Source organism: Stenella coeruleoalba, assembly GCF_951394435.1.
Source record: "Stenella coeruleoalba genome assembly, chromosome: 2".
Lineage (NCBI taxonomy): Eukaryota > Metazoa > Chordata > Mammalia > Artiodactyla > Delphinidae > Stenella > Stenella coeruleoalba.
In genome coordinates, this window is record NC_137147.1 from 134598160 (window position 1) to 134621631 (window position 23472).

Genomic DNA, 23472 nt, shown 5'->3' on the forward strand with positions numbered 1-23472 from the left:
TTAAATCACAAATTTAGCACTCATTAGATCCTCCTCAATAGATCCTCCAATCCTAGAGCAAACAGGATGGCGGAATAAATGATCCTGAGCATTGGACATATATACTGACTCAGAAACTAAATAAAAGAAAGTCACATCAAGGACTTCTGCACACAGTATTGTCATTAGTACCTAAAAAGACTCACAAGGCAAATTGGAAAATAAAAAAAGCCGAGTAATAACATTCACAACACCTTATGGCTCTGTGTGCTTCACACATCCATTAATAACGTACACCAGAGATAACATTTCCAAACCAAACAACAGTTTGAGGTACAGGAAAAAATTAATGTTGTTTTTATAAGCCATGTTTAATTTGGTAATATATTTTGTTATATGAAACAAGGGAGTTTTCAAAACTAATAGTCAAAGAAATATATTTACTATTGCATAATATTCTAGGGAATTCAGAAGGTATTTAATGTACAGCAGAATGTGAGAATACCTGCTGCTCTGTATTTCTATGATTTATTTTTGGCTTTCTTCTGGCCATTTCCATTCTTGGGCCTCCCTATAGAAATAAGTCAACATTCTAAAAGAATTAACTCTCAAGTCTGTCCCTGAAAACAAACTTGGATCTCTAAACACCCATCAGGGGCTTCCCTGGTGGTGCAGTGGTTAAGAATCCGCCTGCCAATGCAGGGTACACGGGTTCGAACCCTGGTCCAGGAAGATCCCACATGCTGTGGAGCAACTAAGCCCGTGCGCCACAACTACTGAGCCAGCGCTCCAGAGCCCTCGAGCCACAACTACTGAGACCACGTGCCACAATTACTGAAGCCCGTGCACCTAGAACCTGTGCTCCGCAACAAGAGAAGCCACTGCAATGAGAAGCCCGTGCACTGCCACGAAGAGTAGCCCCCGCTCACCGCAACTAAAGAAAGCCCGCACACAGCAATGAAGACCCAATGCAGCCAAAAATAAATAAATAAATTTATTTAAAATAAATAAATAAATACTCATCAGCATTTGACAAAAAATAATTGACACTGTTACCACTTGTATCACATTTTATAGTTTGGAAATCTATTTTATGTACAAAAGAGCAGGTATTATTTCCGTTTTACAACTGACTGCACTGAGGGTAAGAATAGTTAGATATTTTGCCTGAAGTTGAATTTCATGGTACACGAGGAAATTTTAAAATCCTGATATTCTAACTCATAAAATGGTGTTAGTGGCAAAATAAATAGTAATGAATGGCAATCTATAGCATAAAGTGAATATCCATGAGTCCATACTGATATAATCAAATAAATGAATAAATAAATAAGGGAAAACCCTTTTTAAATAACAGAATTCCAATTAATAAATGTAGAAAGAATCATAGAAATAGAAAATTACCATTTGACAAACATCAGAGCAATAACTGTTGCAGGCAAGAATCATCAACAGATGCTAAAATGAGTAGGCAAAAGTATGAGAAACAGGGAACTTGCATACCTCGGAATATCTCCCCACAAGATACTTATTAATTACAAAGGGAAAACCAATAATGTTACAATTACATTACAATGGAGAAAGCTGGTAGATACTACCTTAACCAAGTAGTCAAGGTTATCATCACCAGTAATGAGACATATCAACATCATGTACTCCCTAGGATGATGAACTGAGAAAGGTCAAACCTCTGTCTTTCAGAGACATTCTACAAAATAACTGGCCGGTAGAAGCCATAAATGACGAAGACTGAAGAACTGTCCCAGACTGGAGGAGCTCAAGGAGACATGACAACTAAGTGTAATTTGGGAATCCTGGGTTAGATCATGGGCTAACAAAAGGACAGTGGGACAACTGGTGAAATAAGAATGAGGTCTGTCGATTAACAGTATTGTGTCAAGGTCAACTTCCTGCTTTTGATCATTGTCCTATGTTAACATTTGGGGAAGCTGGGTGAAGGGTATATGGAAATTCCTTGTACTATTTTTGCAACTTTTTTGTAAGTTTGAAATTATTTCCAAATAAAAAGATTTTTTTTTTTAAGATTATGGTGCTGGTGCTTATAATCTAAACCTCATCATTTGGAACTGCATTTTCTTTGTTTCAAGGATATGAATTTTGTCTCCTCAATAAGCTCCACCAAAGTATTAAACATTTACAAGTATTAAATTACTTTAAAGGTTTAAAAAGAAGAGTTTAAGTAGTAACAGTCAAAGTAAAATCTGCTCATTTCCTCTTTGTTAATATTAGTGATCTAAAAAATGACAACTGGGGCTTCCCTGGTGGCGCAGTGGTTGAGAGGCCGCCTGCCGATGCAGGGGATGCGGGTTCGTGCCCCGGTCCAGGAGGATCCCACGTGCCGCAGAGCAGCTGGACCCGTGGGCTATGGCCGCTGGGCCTGCGCGTCCAGAGCCTGTGCTCCGCAGTGGGAGAGGCCGCAGCAGTGGGAGGCCCGCGTACCGCAAAAAAAATAAAATAAAATAAAATAAAAAATGACAACTGGTCTCCAATAATAATGAAAGATTTGCTATTTTAAAGGAATCTAAGTAAAGCTGATTCAACTGAAACTAGTGTAGACTTGAACACTGTGGGAAAAAATCTTTTACCAAAGATGTGTTTTCGGAAAGACTAAATTCTATGACCTCTTAACAAGAGAAGGGAATCTAGAAGCCTGGCTGAGAACTATGACTAAACTCATGCCATGTAATTTGACAAGAGGGTAATAGGGACATAAATTAAACCAAGAATTATTTTGTTGCATTCAAAAATCATGAGAAGAAAACTTTCGTTTGAAGACTTTCTTGTAGTACTATAAAAGAAATTTTAAGACCGTGGTATTTACAATGTTTTGTTTGAAGTTATGACATTGATGGTAAAACATATCACAGGTAACTGGTGAGCTACATATTGGTGCAAACTTTCAACATCACACAAAAAGAATCAACCAGAATTTAGCCCCCAAGAGGCACTTTTTCTTCCAAACTACAAATCTTGTAAACTAAATGGGAGCATTAAAAATAAAGACACAATCTACAAAACCTGGGAAATATGTTTGACTCTGGGATGTTAGGAAATGAAAAAAGGAGGGGGGGGGAAAAGGCACTTGGGTTTTAAGTGCCAAAATAACTCTCTTTGTGAGTAGCTAATATTCTTTCAAAAGCTTTATTCCCAAATTATGACTCACTTTAGAGAAAAGAGAAAAGATGAGAAACAGAAGAAATGAAATGGTCAATATTAGTGGCTTCATATGCTTAAGATTTTCATACTAAATATAAAATAGAAGCTCTTTTTAAAATTATTGTCAATAATTAGTCCCTGAAGAAAGGATAAGGAATACATAGAAAGGCCACTACGATGTGCAACAGAACAAAAATATAATTATAGTTTTAAAAGCAAAGCAGGCTAGATAAGGCCTTAAATTCCCTATCAGAGCCATTACCGTATCAGTGAAGCTAGAGATATATACTCACTTTCCACAAAACACTTAGTATAACAAAGTAGCTCAGGCTTAGGTCAAAGATCACCCAATTAGAGTGCCCCATTTGTCTGATCCACTATAATAAGTGAATTACTTTCATCTACATAAATGTTCTTGATTTGTATTTGGATATTCTAGCCCACTGACAGCAGATCATCCAACTACTAAGACATAACCTCATCTGAGATACCATGAACAACCAAATCTCACAGAAAATTTCAAAACATTAACTGTTTGTTACCCAGTGGGGAGAAAAGGTACATTCTGGTAGAATACTAAAAGTGTTTTAGTGGAAAAAACATTAGGAAAATAATCTAAAAGGTTTTATACTTTCGGGGATGAGAACCTCTTGAATATAGGCATGTAACTCACACCTTCATCCCATCACAATTAAAATGCCAAGGCAAGTCTAAAATAGGAGAGAACTACATCAATATAGAAGCTAGGAATGGATGCCATTCACATGACAAAACTGTTGAAGAATTTCTGTAAGACATGTTAGATAGATCTGGATGGAAGAAAGATGTCAAGAGTCAACTAGTGACTTATCTTCCTGAGAAAGAAGTGCTGTGACTCAGAGAGAAAGCAGAGGAGATACTGGCAAAAACACCATTAATAAGGAGGACAAGAGCTAGGGAATAGGTGGGCCATAGGAAAAAAATAAGAAACCCTCCATCTGGAATCTGTTTTACCACTACCAACCAAGAGCACTGGAAACAACTGCCCCGGACATATACTGCAGTATACCAAATGATGATCTAGGAAATCTAAGAATTTCTCCCGTAAACAGTGGGCAGATATAGCAGGAAGGTGGATGAGTAACTATAGCATACAACTGGCCTGTAGCTAGCAAAATACCCATTCCTCATAGGAGAAATTAGAGACATGACTCCCCTGCTAGGATGGGCTCCTAACCCACTCCTCTCAGGCTTTTGGGTGGATGAACAGAAATGTAGATTTCTATTAGCCAGGTCTGTTACACAATATTTGAAAGGAAAATCTACGAGTATCCAAGGACAATGAGGTTATTATAGATGACTCTACCCACAGGTCTCTTGATGAGACTTCTCCAAGCATAAGGATGAATAAAATGGAAAAAAGGAGGAGAAAGAGGAGGAGAAGGAGGGAGCAAAGGAAGAAGAGGAGAAGGAGGGCTTAAAAGGAGAAAGAAGATGGGGAGGGGGGAGAGGAGGAGGAGGAGAAGAAAAGACACCATCACGTCTATGAAATCATTCTGCGAAAAAAATGAAAGAGGGAAATATAACACTCAAGATTAAAAAGGGCATATCATTTTGAAAAAAACCTAGAAACAGAAGTAAATTTTTAATTAAAACTACCTGTGTGAAATTTAATAAAAATTTTAAAAACAGGTTTTTTGAAACAAGAGATGAAAGATCCAGTATCAGGTAACAGACTGAGGTTTGGCTAAGAGTAAGACAGAAATAAGTGGGAGTTGGAAGAAATAAGAAATAAATAAGAAGAATAAAAATGTGATAGCTGAGGGCTTCCCTGGTGGCGCAGTGGTTGAGAGTCCGCCTGCCGATGCAGGGGACACGGGTTCGTGCCCCGGTCCGGGAAGATCCCACATGCCGCGGAGCGGCTGGGCCCGTCCGTGAGCCATGGCCGCTGAGCCTGCGCGTCCGGAGCCTGTGCTCTGCAGCGGGAGAGACCACAACAGTGAGAGGCCCGTGTACCGCAAAAAAAAAAAAAAAAAAAATGTGATAGCAGAATAAAAAACATAACAGAATAAAAAAATGTAATAACAGAAGTAAAAACTATATCGATGGTAACCTAATAGAAAAATGGGAGGATTTCAACAGACAATTCACAAAAGAGGATATCCAGATGGCCAATAAACATAAGAAAAAGTATACAATTTCATTAGTAATAAGAAAAATATAAATTAAATCCAAAATGAGATATCCCCACACACCTACCCAAACTGCCAAAATAAAAAGAAAATACCAAGTTTTGTAAAGAATGTGGAGTGCTCCCATATATTATTAGTGGGAGTGTAAACTGGGCATAATCGCTTTGGAAAACTCTTTGGCAGTATCTACCAAAGCTTCATGTAGGCATACTCTCTGACCTGTCCCTCAGAGTATGTCCAAGGATTAGCAGCAACACATCACCTAGGAGTTTGTTAGAAATGCAAAATCTCAGACCACACCCAAAACCTACTGATTCACATTCAGCATTTTCCTAAGAGTCCAGGTAATTCATATGCACATTAAAGTTTGAGAAGTGTTGTTCTACAACTCATCCATTTTGCTTCAAACTCACCCATTCCACTCCTGGAAAAATACACACAAGTGTTCACCAAAAGATGTATATACCAGGATGTCCACAGCAGTACTGTATCTAATAGCTAAAGATTGGAAATTACCCAAACACCCATCAACAATACAATGGATAAGCAAATTGTGATATATTCCAAAATGAGAATAGACAATCTATAACTGCACCCAACAAGGACAAGTCTCATACATATAATAATAAGTGAAAAAAGCCAGACAGAGGAGAGTCCTGTATTATTCATTTTACACAAAGTCCAGAAACAGGCAAAACTAATCTGAACTGTTAGAAGTCATTAATGGTGGTTAGCCTTTGGGAGAGTGGTGGTCCATAGTAGTGACTGGAAGGGAATATGAGAGAGGTTTCTGGTGTACTCAAAATGTTCTGTTTCTTAGGTACAAATTTCCGGTTATAAAATAAGTAAGTCATGGCGATGTAATATACAGCATGATGACTGTAGTTAATAATACTGTATTGCATATGTGAAAGTCGCTAAGAGAGTAGATCTTACAAGTTCTCATCACAAGAAAAAATATTTTATAACTATGTATAGTGAGTGATGTTAACTAGACTTATTGTGGTGATTATTTCACAATATATACAAATATCAAATCATTATGTTGTACACCTGAAACTGATATAATGTTACAATGTCAACTATACCTCAATAAAATGTTGTTTCTCAACCTGGCCAATAAGCATATGAAAGATGTGCTTCATTAGTTATCTAGGAAATGAGAATTAAACTACAATGACATACCATTACCCAGACACTAGAATATCTAAAGTTATAAAAAACTGACAATACAAGAATGCAAAACAACATGGACTATCAGAGCTGGTAGGAAAGCAAAATCATACAACCACTTTGAAAAAGAGTACAGCAGTTTCTTATAAAGTCAAATATTCACTTACCATGCAACCCAGCAATTCCATTCCCAGGTTTTTCCCAAGGGAAATTAAAACATATGTCCACACAAAGACTTGTATATAAATGTTCATTGCAGCTTTATTCATAATTGCCCCAAACTAGAAATAACCCAAATACCCATCAACAGGTGAATGGATAAACAAATGTGATACCACCCGTAAAATGACATTCTAATCAGCAATAAAAGAGAACATGATACACACAACAACACGGACAAGTCTCAGAACCATTTTGCTGTGTAAAAGAAGCCAGACACAAAAGAGTATGTACTACATAATTCCATTTATATCAATTGTTAGCAAAGGCAAAACTAATCTGCAGTGATAGAAAGCAGAGTAAAAAGACAAAGCAGTTGCCTGGGGATGGGGGTGAGTGGGCATGAAGAAACTTTTGGCGATAAGAGAAATGTTTCATATCATGATTGTGATGGTAGTTTATACATTTGTATACATTTATCAAAACTCACAAGTAAACTCAATTGAGTACATCTAATGTGTGTAAGTTATACTCCAATAAAACTCATTTTCTATTTCAACATACGTTTAAAGATGTAATATTCTTACTCTAGAGAGATAATGCCAATAATACCAACAACAAAAGCCCAGTAACTCAATAAAAAATGTGAAGGACACTGTGGATTTCCAGAACGCTGAAAAACTTACAGAAACACCTGAGGACTGACAGTTTTCAACTTTAGAAAAAGATTTAGATGTGAATACAATGCTTGTAAACATTCCCTTAGTCAGAAGCTAACGGATAAATTTTTCTGGAATGGTAACATAAATCCCAAGTATAAATGGGCTATGGCTTAGGAAAAAGTGAGTTTTTCCAGAGCCTGGCAAAAACGGCGTCATCAGACAACACAGTCAGGGAAAGCTCTGCTGAGATTCACTATATCTATTGCTGCCAGGAGTGGTCACCTCACTTCTAATAAGATTCTATTGCCTTTGCCAATTAAGCAAGGAAATTAATCTAACTCCACTGTGTATGAATGTGCTTTCTCCTTCCACCCACCTGAAATACATCAGTTGGCATCAGAAGTGAGACTGGCACAGACACACCACCAGCCTCATTAAAGAGTCTGGAAGGAGTGTTGGGAACACAAGTGAGGGCCTCGTTAAAGAGTCTGGAAGGAGTGTTGGGAACACAAGTGAGGGAACGCTGCCTGAGGGAGTTATGGATGGAGACGAGAGAGACGAGAGCAGTTATGTGAGTTTTTCCCTTGGAGTAGTCGTACAGTGTAGTTCACAAACTGTTCTCTTTACCTCTGAAAAGTTGAGCCCAAGGGATAATTCAAAAGGGGAAAGACAAGATAGTCTAAGGCATAACTCACTGACATCTCACTAAGGTAGGGAGGATGATCACAGATTCCCAAAGGGCTGAAAAGCCAGGGGAGATAGAGGAGATACGATAGAGGACCCCCTCACATGCCTCTCAGATGGGTAGACAGCAACTTTTCAGGCCAGGAATGTGTAAGAGCTGAAGTTTATTTAGATGTGGGAAAGTATAAAAATAGAGCAGTAAAACGCTTTAACTCTTGCTAACCCAACTCTCTCTGTAGGAGGATAACAAAACACAAAAAAGTGATATTAATTGATGCCAGTGGTTTTAAATGTGGGAAGGGGGTAATAATAAAGTTATGAAGAGCTTTGTCTTCCTTGATCCTTCCTGCAAAAGTGACCAAAGACTGGTTCTAATCTAAAGAATTTAACTGTGTGAATAGAATAACTCGATTTTAAAAGTTTGTGCTAAATCTTTCCTCTCAGAAAATTCTGAAATTGAGACTATGATTTGGACAAATATTTTTAAACTAACTGGGTTAAAATTAGTGTTGGAAGATTCCAGAGCTCATTTAAATAGGAATATAACATTTTCACTGGTAAACATACTATTTCTTTTGGAAGAATATTTGGGCTGAGTGTGAAAAGTAAAACAAACCCAAAACTATAAACCCCATTTCCAGGATGACCCATATTTCTCAAGAAAATAGAATTAAAATTGTCTCAAGGCCATTTAACTTCTGTGTTTCAGACATAATTTTATTTAGGTGAAGACACTTGTGCTGGATCAGAACCAGCTGAGATAAAAAGGAGTACCTGGAAATAGAGGCTGAAGTCTTAGGAAATAATTTCCCCCATTTGGCTAATCTTGAAGAATCTTGGCTTAAGACTCTGGATTCTGCAACTACTTGTGAGTCAAGAAGGGAGATACTGATAAAAGGTAGATCTTTACAGATTTATAATTGTAAACAGAATATGTTTTTAAATTTAGAGAAATATTCCAAAAGGAGTTATGAATTCCACATTTTTAAAAAGGGGTTTGAGTGAAAGGAAATGGATGGCAGCTCACTGAAGGATAAGTTCACTATGATCAGGAGCTCCAGCACCTGGAGGGGAGAAACCAAGCGGGACTGGGCAGGCAGTAAAGAAGCAGGTGGCAAGAGCAATCTTATACTTAAGGGTGACTGCATGAGGGCACAGCAAGGTACAGAACGCTGTGGCCCAGAAAAGCCATGCCTCCATGTCCCCAGGCTAAGAAAGGCTCACAATGCTCATCCTACACTCAGCACAAGCTAAAAGAAGATGAAAATCATGTAAAACCTAGCAAAAACAAAACGCATTCACTAGCTGGAATGTGTGTGTGTTTGTGTTGTATGTTTGGAGATGTGTTATAGTTTTAAGAGAACACACACACACACTCAATCCTACAGTTCGTTCAACAACAACAAAACCCCAAAAACCCAATCAGAAAACACACGAAGACCTGAATAGGTATTTCTCCCAAGAAGATAAACAATTGCCAACTAGCACATGAAAAGATGTTCAACATCACTAACCATTATGGAAATGCAATGAGATATGACCTCACACCCATTATGATGGCTACTATAAAAAAGAACAACAACGAGAAAACAGAGACTAAGAAGACAATAGAAATAAATCAATGAAACCAAGAGCTGGTTCTTTGAAAAGATAAACAAAATCGACAAACCTTTAGCTAGACTCAACACTCAAACAAGAAAACAAGAGTACTCGAAGAATATGAGTGAAGGAAGAGACTTACAACTGACACCACAGAAATATAAAGGACTATAAGAACTACACTTGAATAATATAATGAACAATTATATGCCAACAAACTGGACAACCTAGAAGAGAGAGTTAAATTCCTAGACAACCTACCAAAACTGAGTCGTGAAAAAACTGAAAATCTGAACAAATCAGCTACTAGTGAGGAGATCAAATCAGTAATTAAAAACCTCCCAAAAAACAAAGTGCAGGCTCAGATGGCTTCACTGGTGAATTCTAGCAAACATTCAAAGAATTAATACCAATCCTTCTCAAACTCTTCCAAAAAACAGAAGAAGAGGTTCCAAAAATAGAAGAGGGAATGTTTCCAAACTCATTTTATGATGCCAGCATTATCTTGATACCAAAACCAGACAAGGATGCCACAAGAAAAGAAAATCACAGGCCAATATCCCTGATGAACAGAGATGCAAAAATCCTCAACAAAATATTAGCAAGCTGAATTCAATAATACATTAAAAGGATCATACGTCATGATCAAGTGAGACTTATTCCAGGAATGCAAGGATGGTTCAACATCTGCAAATCAATGTGATATATCACATTAACAAAATGAAGGATAAAAATCAAAAGATCATCTCAATAGATGCAGAGAAAGCATTTGACAAATTCAATATCCATTTATGATAAAAACTCTCAACAGGGCTTCCCTGGTGGCGCAGTGGTTTAGAGTCCGCCTGCCGATGCAGGGGACACGGGTTCGTGCCCCGGTCTGGGAAGATCCCACGTGCCGTGGAGCGGCTGGGCCCGTGAGCCATGGCCGCTGAGCCTGCGCGTCCGGAGCCTGTGCTCCGCAACAGGAGAGGCCACAACAGTGAGAGGCCCGCGTACCGCAAACAACAACAACAACAAAAAACACTCTCAACAAAGTGGGTATAGAGGGAATATACTTCAACATAATAAAGGGCATATATGACAAGCCCACAGCTAACATCATACTCAATGGTGAAAAGCTGAAAACTTTTCCTCTAAGATTAGGAACAACACAAGGGCGCCTACTCTATAGCCACTTTTATTCAACATAGTACAGTTGAATAGCACAGTCCCCTACATACGAATGAGTTCTGTTCCAAGAGTGCATTCATAAGTCCAGTTTGTTTGTAAGTCCAACAAAGTTAGCCTATACACAATCAGCTATATAGTACTGTACTGTAATAGGTTTATAATACTTTTTACACAAATAATACATAAAAAACAAAGAAAAAATAAAACATTTTTAATCTTACAGTGCAGTACCTTGAAAAGTACAGTAGTACAGTGGCATTGAGTGAACAGGCAAGAAGAGTTACTGACTGGAGGAGGGAGAGGAGGTGGGAAATGGTAGAGCTGAAGGATCATCAGCAATAGGAGACAGAGGGCAAGCTGCAATTTCACTCACACCTGACACTGATGGAACGCATGTTTGCATCTTTGAAAGTTCACAACTTGAAGGTTTGCATGTAGGGGACTTACTGTACTGGAAGTCCTAGCCAGATCAACTAGGCAACAAAAAGAAAAAGGCATCCATATTGGAAAGGAAGAAGTAAAATTATCTCTGGTTGCAGATGACATGATATTATACAGAAAACCCTCAAGACTCCACCAAAAAACTGTTAGGACTAATAAATGAATTCAATACAGTTGGAGGATACAAAAATCAGCATACAAGAATCTGTTGCATTTCTGTATACTAATAACAAACTACCAGAAAGAGAAATTACAAAACAATCCCATTTACAATTGCATCAAAAAGAATAAAACACCCAGGAATAAATTTAACCAAAGAGGTGAAAGACATGTACATTGAAAACTGTAAGACATTAATGAATTTTAAAAAAGTCACAAATAAATGGAAAGATAGTCCATGCTCATGGACTAGAAGAATTAACAGTGTTAAGATGTCCACAGTACCCAAAGCAATCTACAGATTCAATGCAATCCCTACCAAAATTCCAATGGCATTTTTCACTGAAGCAAAACAAACAATCCCCAAATTTAAATGGAACCACAAAATACCGTGAATAGCCAAAGCAAGCTTGAGAAAGAAGGTCAAAGCTAGAGATACCATGCACCCTGATTTCAAACTATATTACAAAGCTATAGTAATTAAACAGTATGGTATTGGCATAAAAAAAGACACATAGATCAATGGAACAGAACAGAAAGCTCAGAAATAAAGCCAGGCATACATGGTCATTTAATTTACCACAAAAGAGCCAAGAATATACAATGCAGAAAGGACAGTCTCTTCAATAAATGGTGTTGGGAAAACTGGACAGACACATGCAAAAGAATGAAACTGGACCACTATCTTACACCACAAACAAAAATTAACTTCCAATGGATTAAAGACTTGAATATAAGACCTGATACCATAAAACTCCAAGAAGAAAACATAGATAGTAAGCTCCTTGACACAGATCTTGGTGATGACTTTTTGAATCTGACACCAAAAGCAAAAGCAACAAAAGTAAAAATAAACAAGTGGGGCTATATCAACAAACTAAAAAACTTCTTCACAGCAAAGGAAACCATCAACAAAATGAAAAGGCAGCCTACTGAATGCGAGAAAATATTTGCAAATCATATATCTGATAATGGTTAATATCCAAATATATAAAGAACTCCTGCAATTCAATAGCAAAAACCCCCAAACAATCCAATTAAGAAATGAGCAGAGATCTGAATAGAAATTTTTCCCAAGAGGACATACAGATGGCTAACAGTACATGGCAAGATGCTCAACATCACTAATCATTAGAGAAATGCAAATCAAAACCACAATGAGACATCAACTCACACATGTTAGAATGTCTATTATCAAAAAGATAAGAAATAACATGTGTTGGCGACTATGTGAAGAAAAGGGAACCTTTGTGCACTGTTGGTGGAAATGTAAATTGATGCAGCCACTATGGAAAACACCATGGAGGTTCCTCAAAAATTTCAAAATAGAACTACCATATGCTCCAGCAATTCTACAGGGTACTTATTTGAAAAATTAAAACACTATCTTGAAAAGACATTTGCACCCCATGTTCACTGCAGCATTATTTACAATAGCCAAGGTATGGAAACAACCTAGGTGTCCATCAATGGATGAACAGATAAAGAAGATGTGGTATACATATGCAATGGACTATTATTCAGCCCACAAAAAAAAAGTCTTGTCATTTGCAAACGTGGACAGACCTTGAGCGCATCAAGCTACGTGAAATAAGTTAGACAGAGAAAGACAAATACTGTATGATCTTACTTACATGTGGAATCTAAAAACAAAAACAAAAGAACAAGCTTATAGATATAGAGACCAGATTAGCAGTTGACAGGGTAGGGGTGGGGGCTGGGAGAAATGGTGAAAGGGGTCAAAAGACACAAATTTCCAGTTATAAAATAAATAAGTCACGGGGATGTAATGTACACCACGGTGACCATAGTTAATAATACATACAGTTGCCAACTTATGATGGTTCAACTTAACAATTTTTCCACTTTATGATGGTACAAAAGCGATAAAATTCAGTAAAAGTATACTTTGAATTTTGATCTTTTCCCCTGGGCTATCAATATGCTGTACAGTACTCTCTCGTGATGCCTGGCAGTGGCAGTGAGCTGCAGCTCCCCCAGCTACCGAGTGGATCATGAGGATTAACAACCAACACACTTAAAACTATTCTGTTTTTCATTTTCAGTGTACTATTCAATAAATTACATGAGATATTCAACACTTTATAAAATACACTTTGTGTTAGATGATTTTGCCCAGCTGTAGGCTAATGTAATGTTCTGAGCACATTTCAGGTAGGCTAGGCTAAGCTATAATATTCAGTAGGTTAGGTGTATTAAATGAATTTTGACTTAGTATTTTCAATTTATGAGGGGTTTATCGAGACATAATCCCATATTAGGGAAGATCTGCACTATATTGCATATTTGAAAGATGCTAAGAGAACAGATCTTAAAAGTTCTCATCACAAGAAAAAAAAATTTGTAACTATGTAAGGTGATGGATGTTAACTAGTTTATTGTGGTGATCATTTTGCAATGTACACAAATATTGAACCATTGTATACCTGAAACTAATAATGTTATATGTCAATTACACCTCAATTAAAAAAAACAAGAAAATAACAACCATTAGTGAGGATGTGGAGATATTGGAATCTTTGTGCACTGTTGATGGGAGTGTAAAATGGGACAGCCACTGTGGAAAAAAAGCATAGCAGTTCCTCAAAAAATTAAAAATAGAATTACCATATATTCCAAAAACCCTTCTGGGTATATACTCAAAAGAACTGAAAGCAGGGTCTCAAAGGGATGTTTATATACCCATGTTCATAGCAGCATTATTCACAATAGGCAAAAGGTAGAAACAACCCTAGCGTCCACTGACAGAAGAACAAATAAAATGTGGTATATACATGCAATGGAATATTATTCAGCCTTAAAAAGGAAGGAAACTCTGACACAGGCTGTAACCGGATGAATCTTGAAGACACTGTGGTCAGTGAAATAAGCCAGACACAAAAAGACAAATACTGTATGATTCTACTTACACAAGGTAAATAGAGTAGTCACAGCCATAGATACAGAAAGTAGACTGATTGTTGCCAGGGGCTGAGCTGGGAGAGGGGGAATAAGGAGTTGTTGTTTAACGAGTAGAGAGTTTCAGTTTTTCAAGATGAAATGAATTCTGGAGACGGACAGTGGTGATGGCTGCACAACAATGTAAATGTACTGAATACCACTGAAATGTGCACTTAAAAATGGTGAAGATGTTAAGTTTTATGTTATGTGTGTTTTACCACAATTAAAAACAAATTTTAAAAGCCTACCATAGGTAAGAAAGAATCTGTTCAAAATGCCAAGACTGGAAAGGGGAAGCCAGCTGAACTTGGGCCAAGGTAGACTGAAGATGGAGTCAAGGTCTCCAGGGCCTTTGGCTATACCAACCCTTTGAAAGAAATAACAGAATGACCTAGTGGTGGTTTTGCATGGAGCCTTTCGACACTAATGTCCTCACCTCCATGCAGGTGCTAATTTAACAAGCAAAATGGAAACCTATGGTACTACTGCACACCAAGCTACAGTTTAATCTGAAGCACTGAGTTCCCATGGACCTCACAGGAGGTGGCAGAGAATTATGAAGTTTAAGGGAAATCAAGTTTAAATAGCTGCCCGGGTCCAAGCAGAGAGCCCAAAGCTTGTTTGGATTTCAACAAAAACATCACAGACGGAGCTGTTACTGGGCCCTAGCAATCAGTTTCTCCGAAAGAAATGACGCTGTACTTTTGTTTTTTTTGGTTGTGCAGCTTCTACAAAATTTGATAGTACAAATACAGCACACTTTAATCCATGCCAATAATTAGATTCTCATACTAAAACAGAAGTGGCTAAAACTTTCCATGGCTATCCTGTCCCTCCCTTTTATGGGAAAAATTCTAAAAATATATCACAACCCAGATTAGTATGAAGGGAGAGGGTGTGTAAATGTAATACCAACAGAAAATTGCAATTGAAATGTGCTATAATCTAAATATGTTTCCTCTTCTATGTGTTGGTTCTTGTGGAACCCAGAAAATACTGTGAATACATTGCATAAACTGACAGACCTGTTCTTTGATTCAGGGGGCAAAATGTTTTTTAACTATGTATTTTTATCACACACATACACATAATTTAAAAAACCAAATATTTGTATAATAAACATTGATTCATAAAAACTAAATATTTTTAAAGTTTATTACATGAACAGTACTAAAAAAAGGAAAAACCATCTCGGTAGATGCAGGAACAGCATTCAACAAAATTCAACTCCTATTCATGACTGAAAACTCTCAGCAAACTAGAATAGAAGGTAACTTCCTCAATCTCATAAAGGGTATTGACAAAACCCCTACAGCTAACACTATACTTATTGGTAAAAAGACTGAATGCTTTTCCCCCAAGATCAGGAACAAGGCAAGGATGTCGACTCTCACTAAAGGATGTATTAGCTGGTGCAATCTGGGGAAAAAAGATCAGGAAGCTGGACAGAGTATACAGACTGAATGAAAGGAGGAATGTGAAACTGTCTATTCACAGACAAAAGATCACCTGTGTAGAAAAAACTACAAAACATCTAAAAAAAGCTGTAGAACTAATAAATGAGTTCAGCAAGATCACAGGACACGAGGTCAACATGAAAATGAAGTCAATTGTGTTTCTATACCTTAGCAATAAATTATTAGGTACTGGGATTTCTAAAATTCTATTTACAATAACTTAACTATAAAGTATTGGTGGATAAGTTTAGCTAAATACGCATAAGACCTATTGTGAGAACTACAAAATACTGCTGAAAGTTTATAAATACATGGAATAAATAAAAGATATAAATAAATGGAGAATTATAACATGTTCATGTGTCAGAAGACTCTAATAAGATGTCAATTCTCCCCAAGATGATTTATAGATTCAAAGGAATCCCAATCAAAACCCCAGCAGGTTTTTTTTTCTTTTTTCTTTTTTTTGCAGGAAAGCTGACTCTAAAATGCAAATGACAGAACAACTTAGAAAAAGAATATGGAGGAATTACACTACCAATTTCAAAAATTACAGCAAAGCTAAAGTAATCAAGACAGTAAGTTACTGGATTAAGAATAGACATTTAGGTCAACAGAACAGAAAAGTGAGTCTAGAAACAGACACACACATACACAGCAAACTGATTTTTTTTTTTTTTTTTTTGAAGTACGCGGGCCTCTCACCGCTGTGGCCTCTCCCATTGCAGAGCACAGGCTCCGGAAGCGCAGCCCCAGCGGCCATGGCTCACGGGCGCAGCCGCTCTGCGGCATGTGGGATCCTCTCGGACCAGGGCACAAACCCTTGTCCCCTGCATCGGCAGGCGGACTCTCAACCACTGCCCCACCAGGGAAGCCCAGCAAACTGACTTTTAACAAAGGTGCCAAGGTAATTCAATGACAAAAAGTTAGTCTTTTCAATAAATGATGCTGGAACAATTGTTATGTATGTGCAAAAAAATTAACCCAGACCCTTAACCCTCACTATATATGAAAAATTAATTCAATGGTTCCAGAAGTAGATTCTCTAAGGTCCATGATTATGTCCATAACATAGTAATTTTTTCAATACCACATTGCCTTAGTAGAAGACAAGAAGGGATTCTATACCAAATAATAATAAACATTAACGTTATTAAATACTACTAAAAATTCATAATGAACCACAGGGCTAAATGTAAGAGCTAAAATTATACAATTTCCAGAAGAAAACACAGAAAAATATCATTACAATCATAGAGTAGATGAAAATTTCTTAAATAGCATACAAAGAGAAAAAAACGGAATTCATTAAAATTTTAGGCTTTGGCTCTTCAAAAGACAGTGCTAAAAAATGAAAAGGTAAGCCACAGACTGAGTGGAATATTTGCAGAACCCATTTCTGATAAAAGAGCTGTAATCAGAATAAGAACTCTTAGAAATGCAAATCAAAACAACAGTGAGGCATCACCTCACACCAGTCAGAATGGCCATCACCAAAAAATCTACAAACAATAAATGCTGGAGAGGGTGTGGAGAAAAGGGAACCCTCCTACACTGTTGGTGGGAATGTAAACTGGTACAGCCACTATGGAGAACAGTATGGTGGTTCCCTGGGAAACTAAAAATAGAGCTACCATATGATCCAGCAATCCCACTCCTGGACATATATCTGGAGAAAAACATGGTTTGAAAGGATACATGCACCCCAATGTTCACTGCAGCATTGTTTACAATAGCCAAGACATGGAAGCAACCTAAACGTCCACTGACAGATGAATGGATGAAGAGGATGTGATACATATATACAATGGAATATTACTCAGCCATTAAAAAGAATGAAATAATGCCATTTGCAGCAACATGGATGGACCTGGAGATTATCACACTAAAGTGAAGTAAGAGAAAGACAAATATCATGTAATAGCGCTTATATGTGGACTCTAACAAAAATGATACAGGTGAACCTGTTTACGAAGCAGAAACAGACTCACAGACTTACGGAATGAACTTATGGTTACCAGGGGGGAAGGGTGGAGAGGGAAGAGACAGATTGGGATTTGGGATTGACATGTACACACTGCTATATCTAGAATAGATAACCAACAGGGACCTACTGTATAGCACAGGGAATGCTGCTCAATATTCTGTAATAAACTAAATGGGAAAAGAATTTGAAAAAGAATAGATACATGTATATGTATAACTGAATCAGTTTGCTGTACACCTGAAACTAACACAACACTGTTAATCAACTATGCTCCAATATAAAATGAAATCTTTTTTAATGCAAAAAAAAGAAAAAGAACTCATAATTCAAATATAAAAAGACAGACAACTCAATAAAACAGGGTTATAAGATATAAACAGACACTTCAGTAAGATACACAAATGGCAAATAAACACACAAAAAGATGGTCAATATCATTAGCCATTAAGAAAATTCAAATTAAAACCACCATGAGATACCACTACATACGCACAAGAATAGTTAAACTTAAAAAGACTGACAATGCCAAGTGTTGGTGAGGACATGGAACAGCTGGACCTTCACACACTGCTTGTAGGAATACAACTTTGGAAAACAGTTTTGTAGTTTCTTATAAAGTTAAACATAGATGTACTATATGACCCAGCAACAGTTCCCCTCTTGGGAATTTACCAGAGAAAAATGAAACTATATGTTCATACAAAAGCCTGTATACAAATGTTTATACCAGCATCATTCATAACAGCCAAAAAATGGAAACAACCCAACGTCTATCAAAAAATTGAATGTATAAGCAAATGAGGTTTATCCACACAACAGAATATTATTCAGTAATGAAAAGAAATGAACAATATGGATGAATCTCAAAAGTATTATGCTAAGTGGAAGAAGCTAGACACAAAAGGGCTACATATTGTATGATTTTATTTATGTGAAATTCTAGAAAAGGCAAAACTATGGTGGCAAAAAGCAGATCAGTGGTTTTGCTAGGTGCCAAGGGTGAACAGAGAAGATGGACTGCAAAAGGGCACAAGGAAACTTTTTGGGTTAATTGAAATGTTCCATACCATGACTGTGTGGTGGTTATACAACTATACACATTTATCAAAGCCCATCAAACCTAACACATAAAATTAGTGAATTTTATTTTGTGTAAATTATACCTCAATAAAGGTATCTTTTTAAAAAGAGTTTAGACAGTCGCACGCTCTCCCACATCGCAGCACAGAGGTCAGGGGGCCAACCCGCCAGTGGCCTATCCAGTACCCATCCCTTCTGCTCCCTCCTTGCTGGCAGAGCCAAGTGGGAGCATCTGCTCTAAGGGGCGGTGTGGGTCCCTCTCTGGCCCAAAGAGTAAAGAGAGCTTTGTTCAAGTCCACCGCCAGTGGTGGACAAGAAGGGGCCCCGTGATACAGTTCTGGACAGAAAGCAGAGGCTCTGTGGGGGCTTCTGGGAATGGATCCCTTGCTCGTAAAAAACTGTGCCGAGAAGGGACTTCTTGCTTCCTGCCTCTGGACACAGCCCAGAGTGTTCTGAGACCCCAAGAACTGTACAGGACACCTCTCACCACTTGGAGCTGTAGTAGCCATCTTGTAAGCATGGAGGGACCTGTCTGAGGACCAGGACCTGCCCCAGACATATTGAATTTGAATCCCTGGGGGTGAGACCAGAACTCATGCATTTTCTGCAGACTCTCCAGGTGACTCTGGTGCACCCAGGACCGAGGACCACTGCTCTGAGCATACAGTGCTGGACCAAGACGTGCCCTGCTCAGCAGTGATTTTGAGCACTCCTCTCCCAGGGGACTGTGGTTGGCCCTGATCCCTCATCAGTTCAGTCCTATGGGTGTGAAAGGGCTGCCGTAATTATGGACCACAAACAGGGTGGCCTAAAGCAACAGAACTTTATGCTCTCACAGTTCTGGAGGTCAGAAGTCTGAAATCAAAGTATCCGTAAGGCCAGGTTCCCCCTGCTGTTTCTAGGAAAGAGTCCTTCTTTGTCTCTTCAAGCTTCTGGTGGTTGCTGGCAATACTTGACTTTCCATGGCTTGTAGACACAACACTCTGATTTCTGCCTCCCTCTTCACATGCCTTCTCCCATGCGTGTCTGTGTATCTCCGTATCTCTCTTCTTATAAGAATACCAGCCATTGGATGTAAGGACCACCCTAAGTGGTCCAGTGTGACCTCATCTTACCTAATTAAGATCCCATTTCCAAATGATGTCACATTTGGAGGTTCTGGATGGACATGAGTTTTGGGGGACCCTATTCAACCTAGTACAGCTTCCTTCTTTACTTTCTTTTCTCCTGCCCTCACTCTTACTGCCCTGGGGTTATTCTTCTTCCTAATAAAGCATCAGCACACAAGCTTGCTTTTAGGTTTTCCTTTCTAGGGAAACTGGAGTAAGAAAACAACCATATTCCAGACAGCGAGAACATTCCAGAGGTCACCAGGCTCCGGGCAGTGAAGGGTGTGGACCCCAGACGTCGCGGGGACAGCCTGTCCCCGCTGCTTGGTGGCGCCTGGCCCGGCCGCTGCTCGCTGTGCTGCCTCCGCTGCGCTCCTCGGACTCGGGTTCGCGCGTGTCTCACTTCATCCCAGCCCCGGGAGAGCAACGTTGGGTTTATGTCTTTATTTGATGAAAACGAGCTGTTGCACAGCCATTGGTACCGTATTGAGGAAACACAGCATACAAGCAAGAAGCTTACAGCCTCAGTGGCGAAAAGTTTTTCATGTCAGAGACCGAGAACTCTTGCAGTCGTTTATGTCATCCCTTCTTCTCCAGACAGGGGATACCAAAAAGCTGCAATCAAAGATCTCTTCATCTTATTGATAAAGCCACTAATGAGCCAAAATGTCTGTCAACGTCAACCGCAGCGTGTCAGACCAGTTCTATCGCTACGAGATGCCTCGTCTGATTGCCAAAGTTGAGGGCAAAGGAAATGGAATCAAGACAGTTATAGTCAACATGGTTGACATAGCCGAAGCACTTAATCAGCGTCCAACGTATCCCACCGAATATTTAGGTTGTGAACTGGGAGCACAGACCCAGTTTGATGTTAAGAATGACCGTTACATTGCCAGTGGATCTCATGAGGCGAATAAGCTGCAAGGCATGTTGGATGGATTCATTAAAAAATCTGTTCTCTGTCCTGAGTGTGAGAATTCCGAAATGGATGTGCATGTCAATCCAAAGAAGCAAACAATAGGTAATTCTTGTAAAGCCTGGGGCTATCGAGGCATGCTTGACACACATCATAAACTCTGCATGTTCATTCTCAAAATGCCACCTGAGAATAGTGACGATGGTTCAGGAAAGAAAGAAAAGGAAAAGAAAACTAGAAAGGGCAAAGACAAGGGAAATGGCTCCATGTCCAGCAGTGAGACACCACCTCCACCACCACCCAATGAAATCTGTCCTCCTCCACATGCTGTGGAAGAAGAGGAGGATGATGACTGGGGGGAGGATACAACAGAGGAAGCTCAAAGGGGAAGAATGGATGAAATCAGTGACCACGCAAAAGTTTTAACCCTCAGTGATGATTTGGAATGGACTGTTGAAGAGCGTGTCAATATCCTGTTTGATTTTCTTAAGAAAAAGAAAGAAGACGGTAGTATTGACCCATCTGACAAATTGTAGCTGAAGCAGAAAGACTGAATGTAAAAGCCATGGGCCCTCTTATTTTGACTGAAGTTCTTTTTAATAAGAAGATTAGAGAACAAATTAAGAAATACAGGCACCATTTCTTACGATTTTGTCACAACAACAAAAAAGCTCAATGGTACCCTCTTCATTGTTTGGAGTGTGTGGTAGCAGTGCACCAAGCTCAGCTCATCTCCAAGATGCCACATATCTTGAAGGAGATGTATTATGCAGACCTTTTGGAGGAAGAAGTCATCATTAGCTGGTCAGAAAAGGCCTCTAAGAAATATGTCTCAAAAGAACTTGCCAAAGAGATTCGTGTCAAAGCGGAACCTTTTATAAAATGGTTGAAGGAAGCAGAGGAAGAATCTTGTGCTGGTGAAGATGAAGATGAGAATATTGAGGTGATGTATTCAAAGACTGCCAGTGTACTGAAAGTTGAAGCTGTAAAGTCTGACAACAAGGACGATGACATTGATATTGATGCCATTTAAAGGGGTGGGTGCAGCCCAGCTTAACAGTTTAATGCTGAGAATCTTTCTGCATCATCAGCCAGAAGTGCAACATGTATGTGCAAAAGCTAAAATGGCTTAACATCACGCTACACTTTCTACTAAAAATGTATTGCTGTGAGTGGTCTGTATTTAAACCCAACAAGACATCTAGGGAGTCCATACACATATCAGTGAGCACATGCAGTGTGCTTATTTACAGCATGTTTCTTTTTGAAAACTTAGTGGTGGACACATTTGGATCACATTTATATAGTTATAAAAGTAAAGATTTCATTTTGCTCGTTCTTCAGATTTTTGGCTCTGAATGACTTAAGTAGGCTGAAATAATTGGCTCCTTTAAAAAATGCTGCATCATTATTTAACCTGATAGGATTACTGGAGCCTGTTAGATATTGTCAGGTGCTGAGACTATAAAGAGGTCTCAGCAGAATGTGAACATAAACTTACTTATAAATACCTTATGCAGTCATTAAGAAAAGTAGTACTTTTAAGTCTTATTTCTAGTTCCTCAGATTGGCATGTGGTAATGTACATTCTTCCCATGCCAAGGTGGACTGATTATCAAATGACAGTGCAATACCTTTACCTTACTGAGAAGTTAAAATGACCTGAGTGTCATATAAATAAAATTTTAAGAACAGGTTTTGAAACTTGAATTGTGTTTTTTTCATTTCTTCTATACTTGCCCCAAATTGTAGTCTCTGAAGTCATGTGCACTTGCACGTTGGATGAGCCAGGGGAATTATTACATTAACATATAAGCATTTTATTATGTGTATGTAGCTCTTGCTTTATACTGAGAGAAAACTGAAACTCTGGGGAGTGATTAAATAGTAAGCTCTACGATTTTATTTGGGGGAAGCAGGAAAAGGTACACTTAATCTCTAGCAAACACTGAGCATAATTTTTCAGCATTTACTCTTGATTCAAATTACAATTTCAAAATATTTAGACATACTGTATCTTTTGTTCAGTGTGGATTTTTCCCCTGATAAACTATGGTTCTTTGATGACTTTTGCATTTGGACACATAGCTTATGCTTTTCAGGTTTTCATTGCTATCTTGCCAAAATAAGTGTTAACTATGTCTCAAATTCCCCCCCACACCCCCAAAATGTCTTATTTTTTAAAAAAGCTAAAAGCATACTTCTTTTTTTGTTGTTGTTTTTGTTTTTGCGGTATGCGGGCCTCTCACCACTGCGGCCTCTCCCGTTGCGGAGCACAGTCTCCGGACGCGCAGGCCCAGTGGCCATGGCTCACGGGCCCAGCTGCTCCGTGGCACGTGGGATCCTCCCGGACCGGGGCACGAACCTGCGTCCCCTGCATCGGCAGGCGGACTCTCAGCCACTGCGCCACCAGGGAAGCCCAAAGCATACTTCTAAGAGCCTATATTTTGTTTTAAGACTTAGGGTGTTTTTTATTTTCACATTGAATATTGTGAGATACCCAGGAAGTCTGTGATGATGGCAACGGAAAGCAGGTGCAGGGCCTGACCCAGCCCATCCTGGGCTTTAGATTTGGAAATAACTTC

At 38.6% G+C, this 23472-nt stretch overlaps 2 protein-coding genes across 4 annotated transcripts in view; one reads left to right on the forward strand and one right to left on the reverse strand.

The window, feature by feature from the left end:
- REC114 (REC114 meiotic recombination protein) overlaps window positions 1–23472 on the reverse strand; it is a 95813-nt gene that overhangs the window by 40262 nt on the left and 32079 nt on the right. The window lies entirely within an intron of this gene.
- On the forward strand, window positions 20238–22209 carry LOC307181627 (eukaryotic translation initiation factor 5-like). The gene is given in 2 exon segments (XM_079912261.1): window positions 20238–21415; window positions 21418–22209. Coding segments are annotated over 2 exon segments (1281 nt in total). The 5' UTR covers window positions 20238–20637; the 3' UTR covers window positions 21921–22209.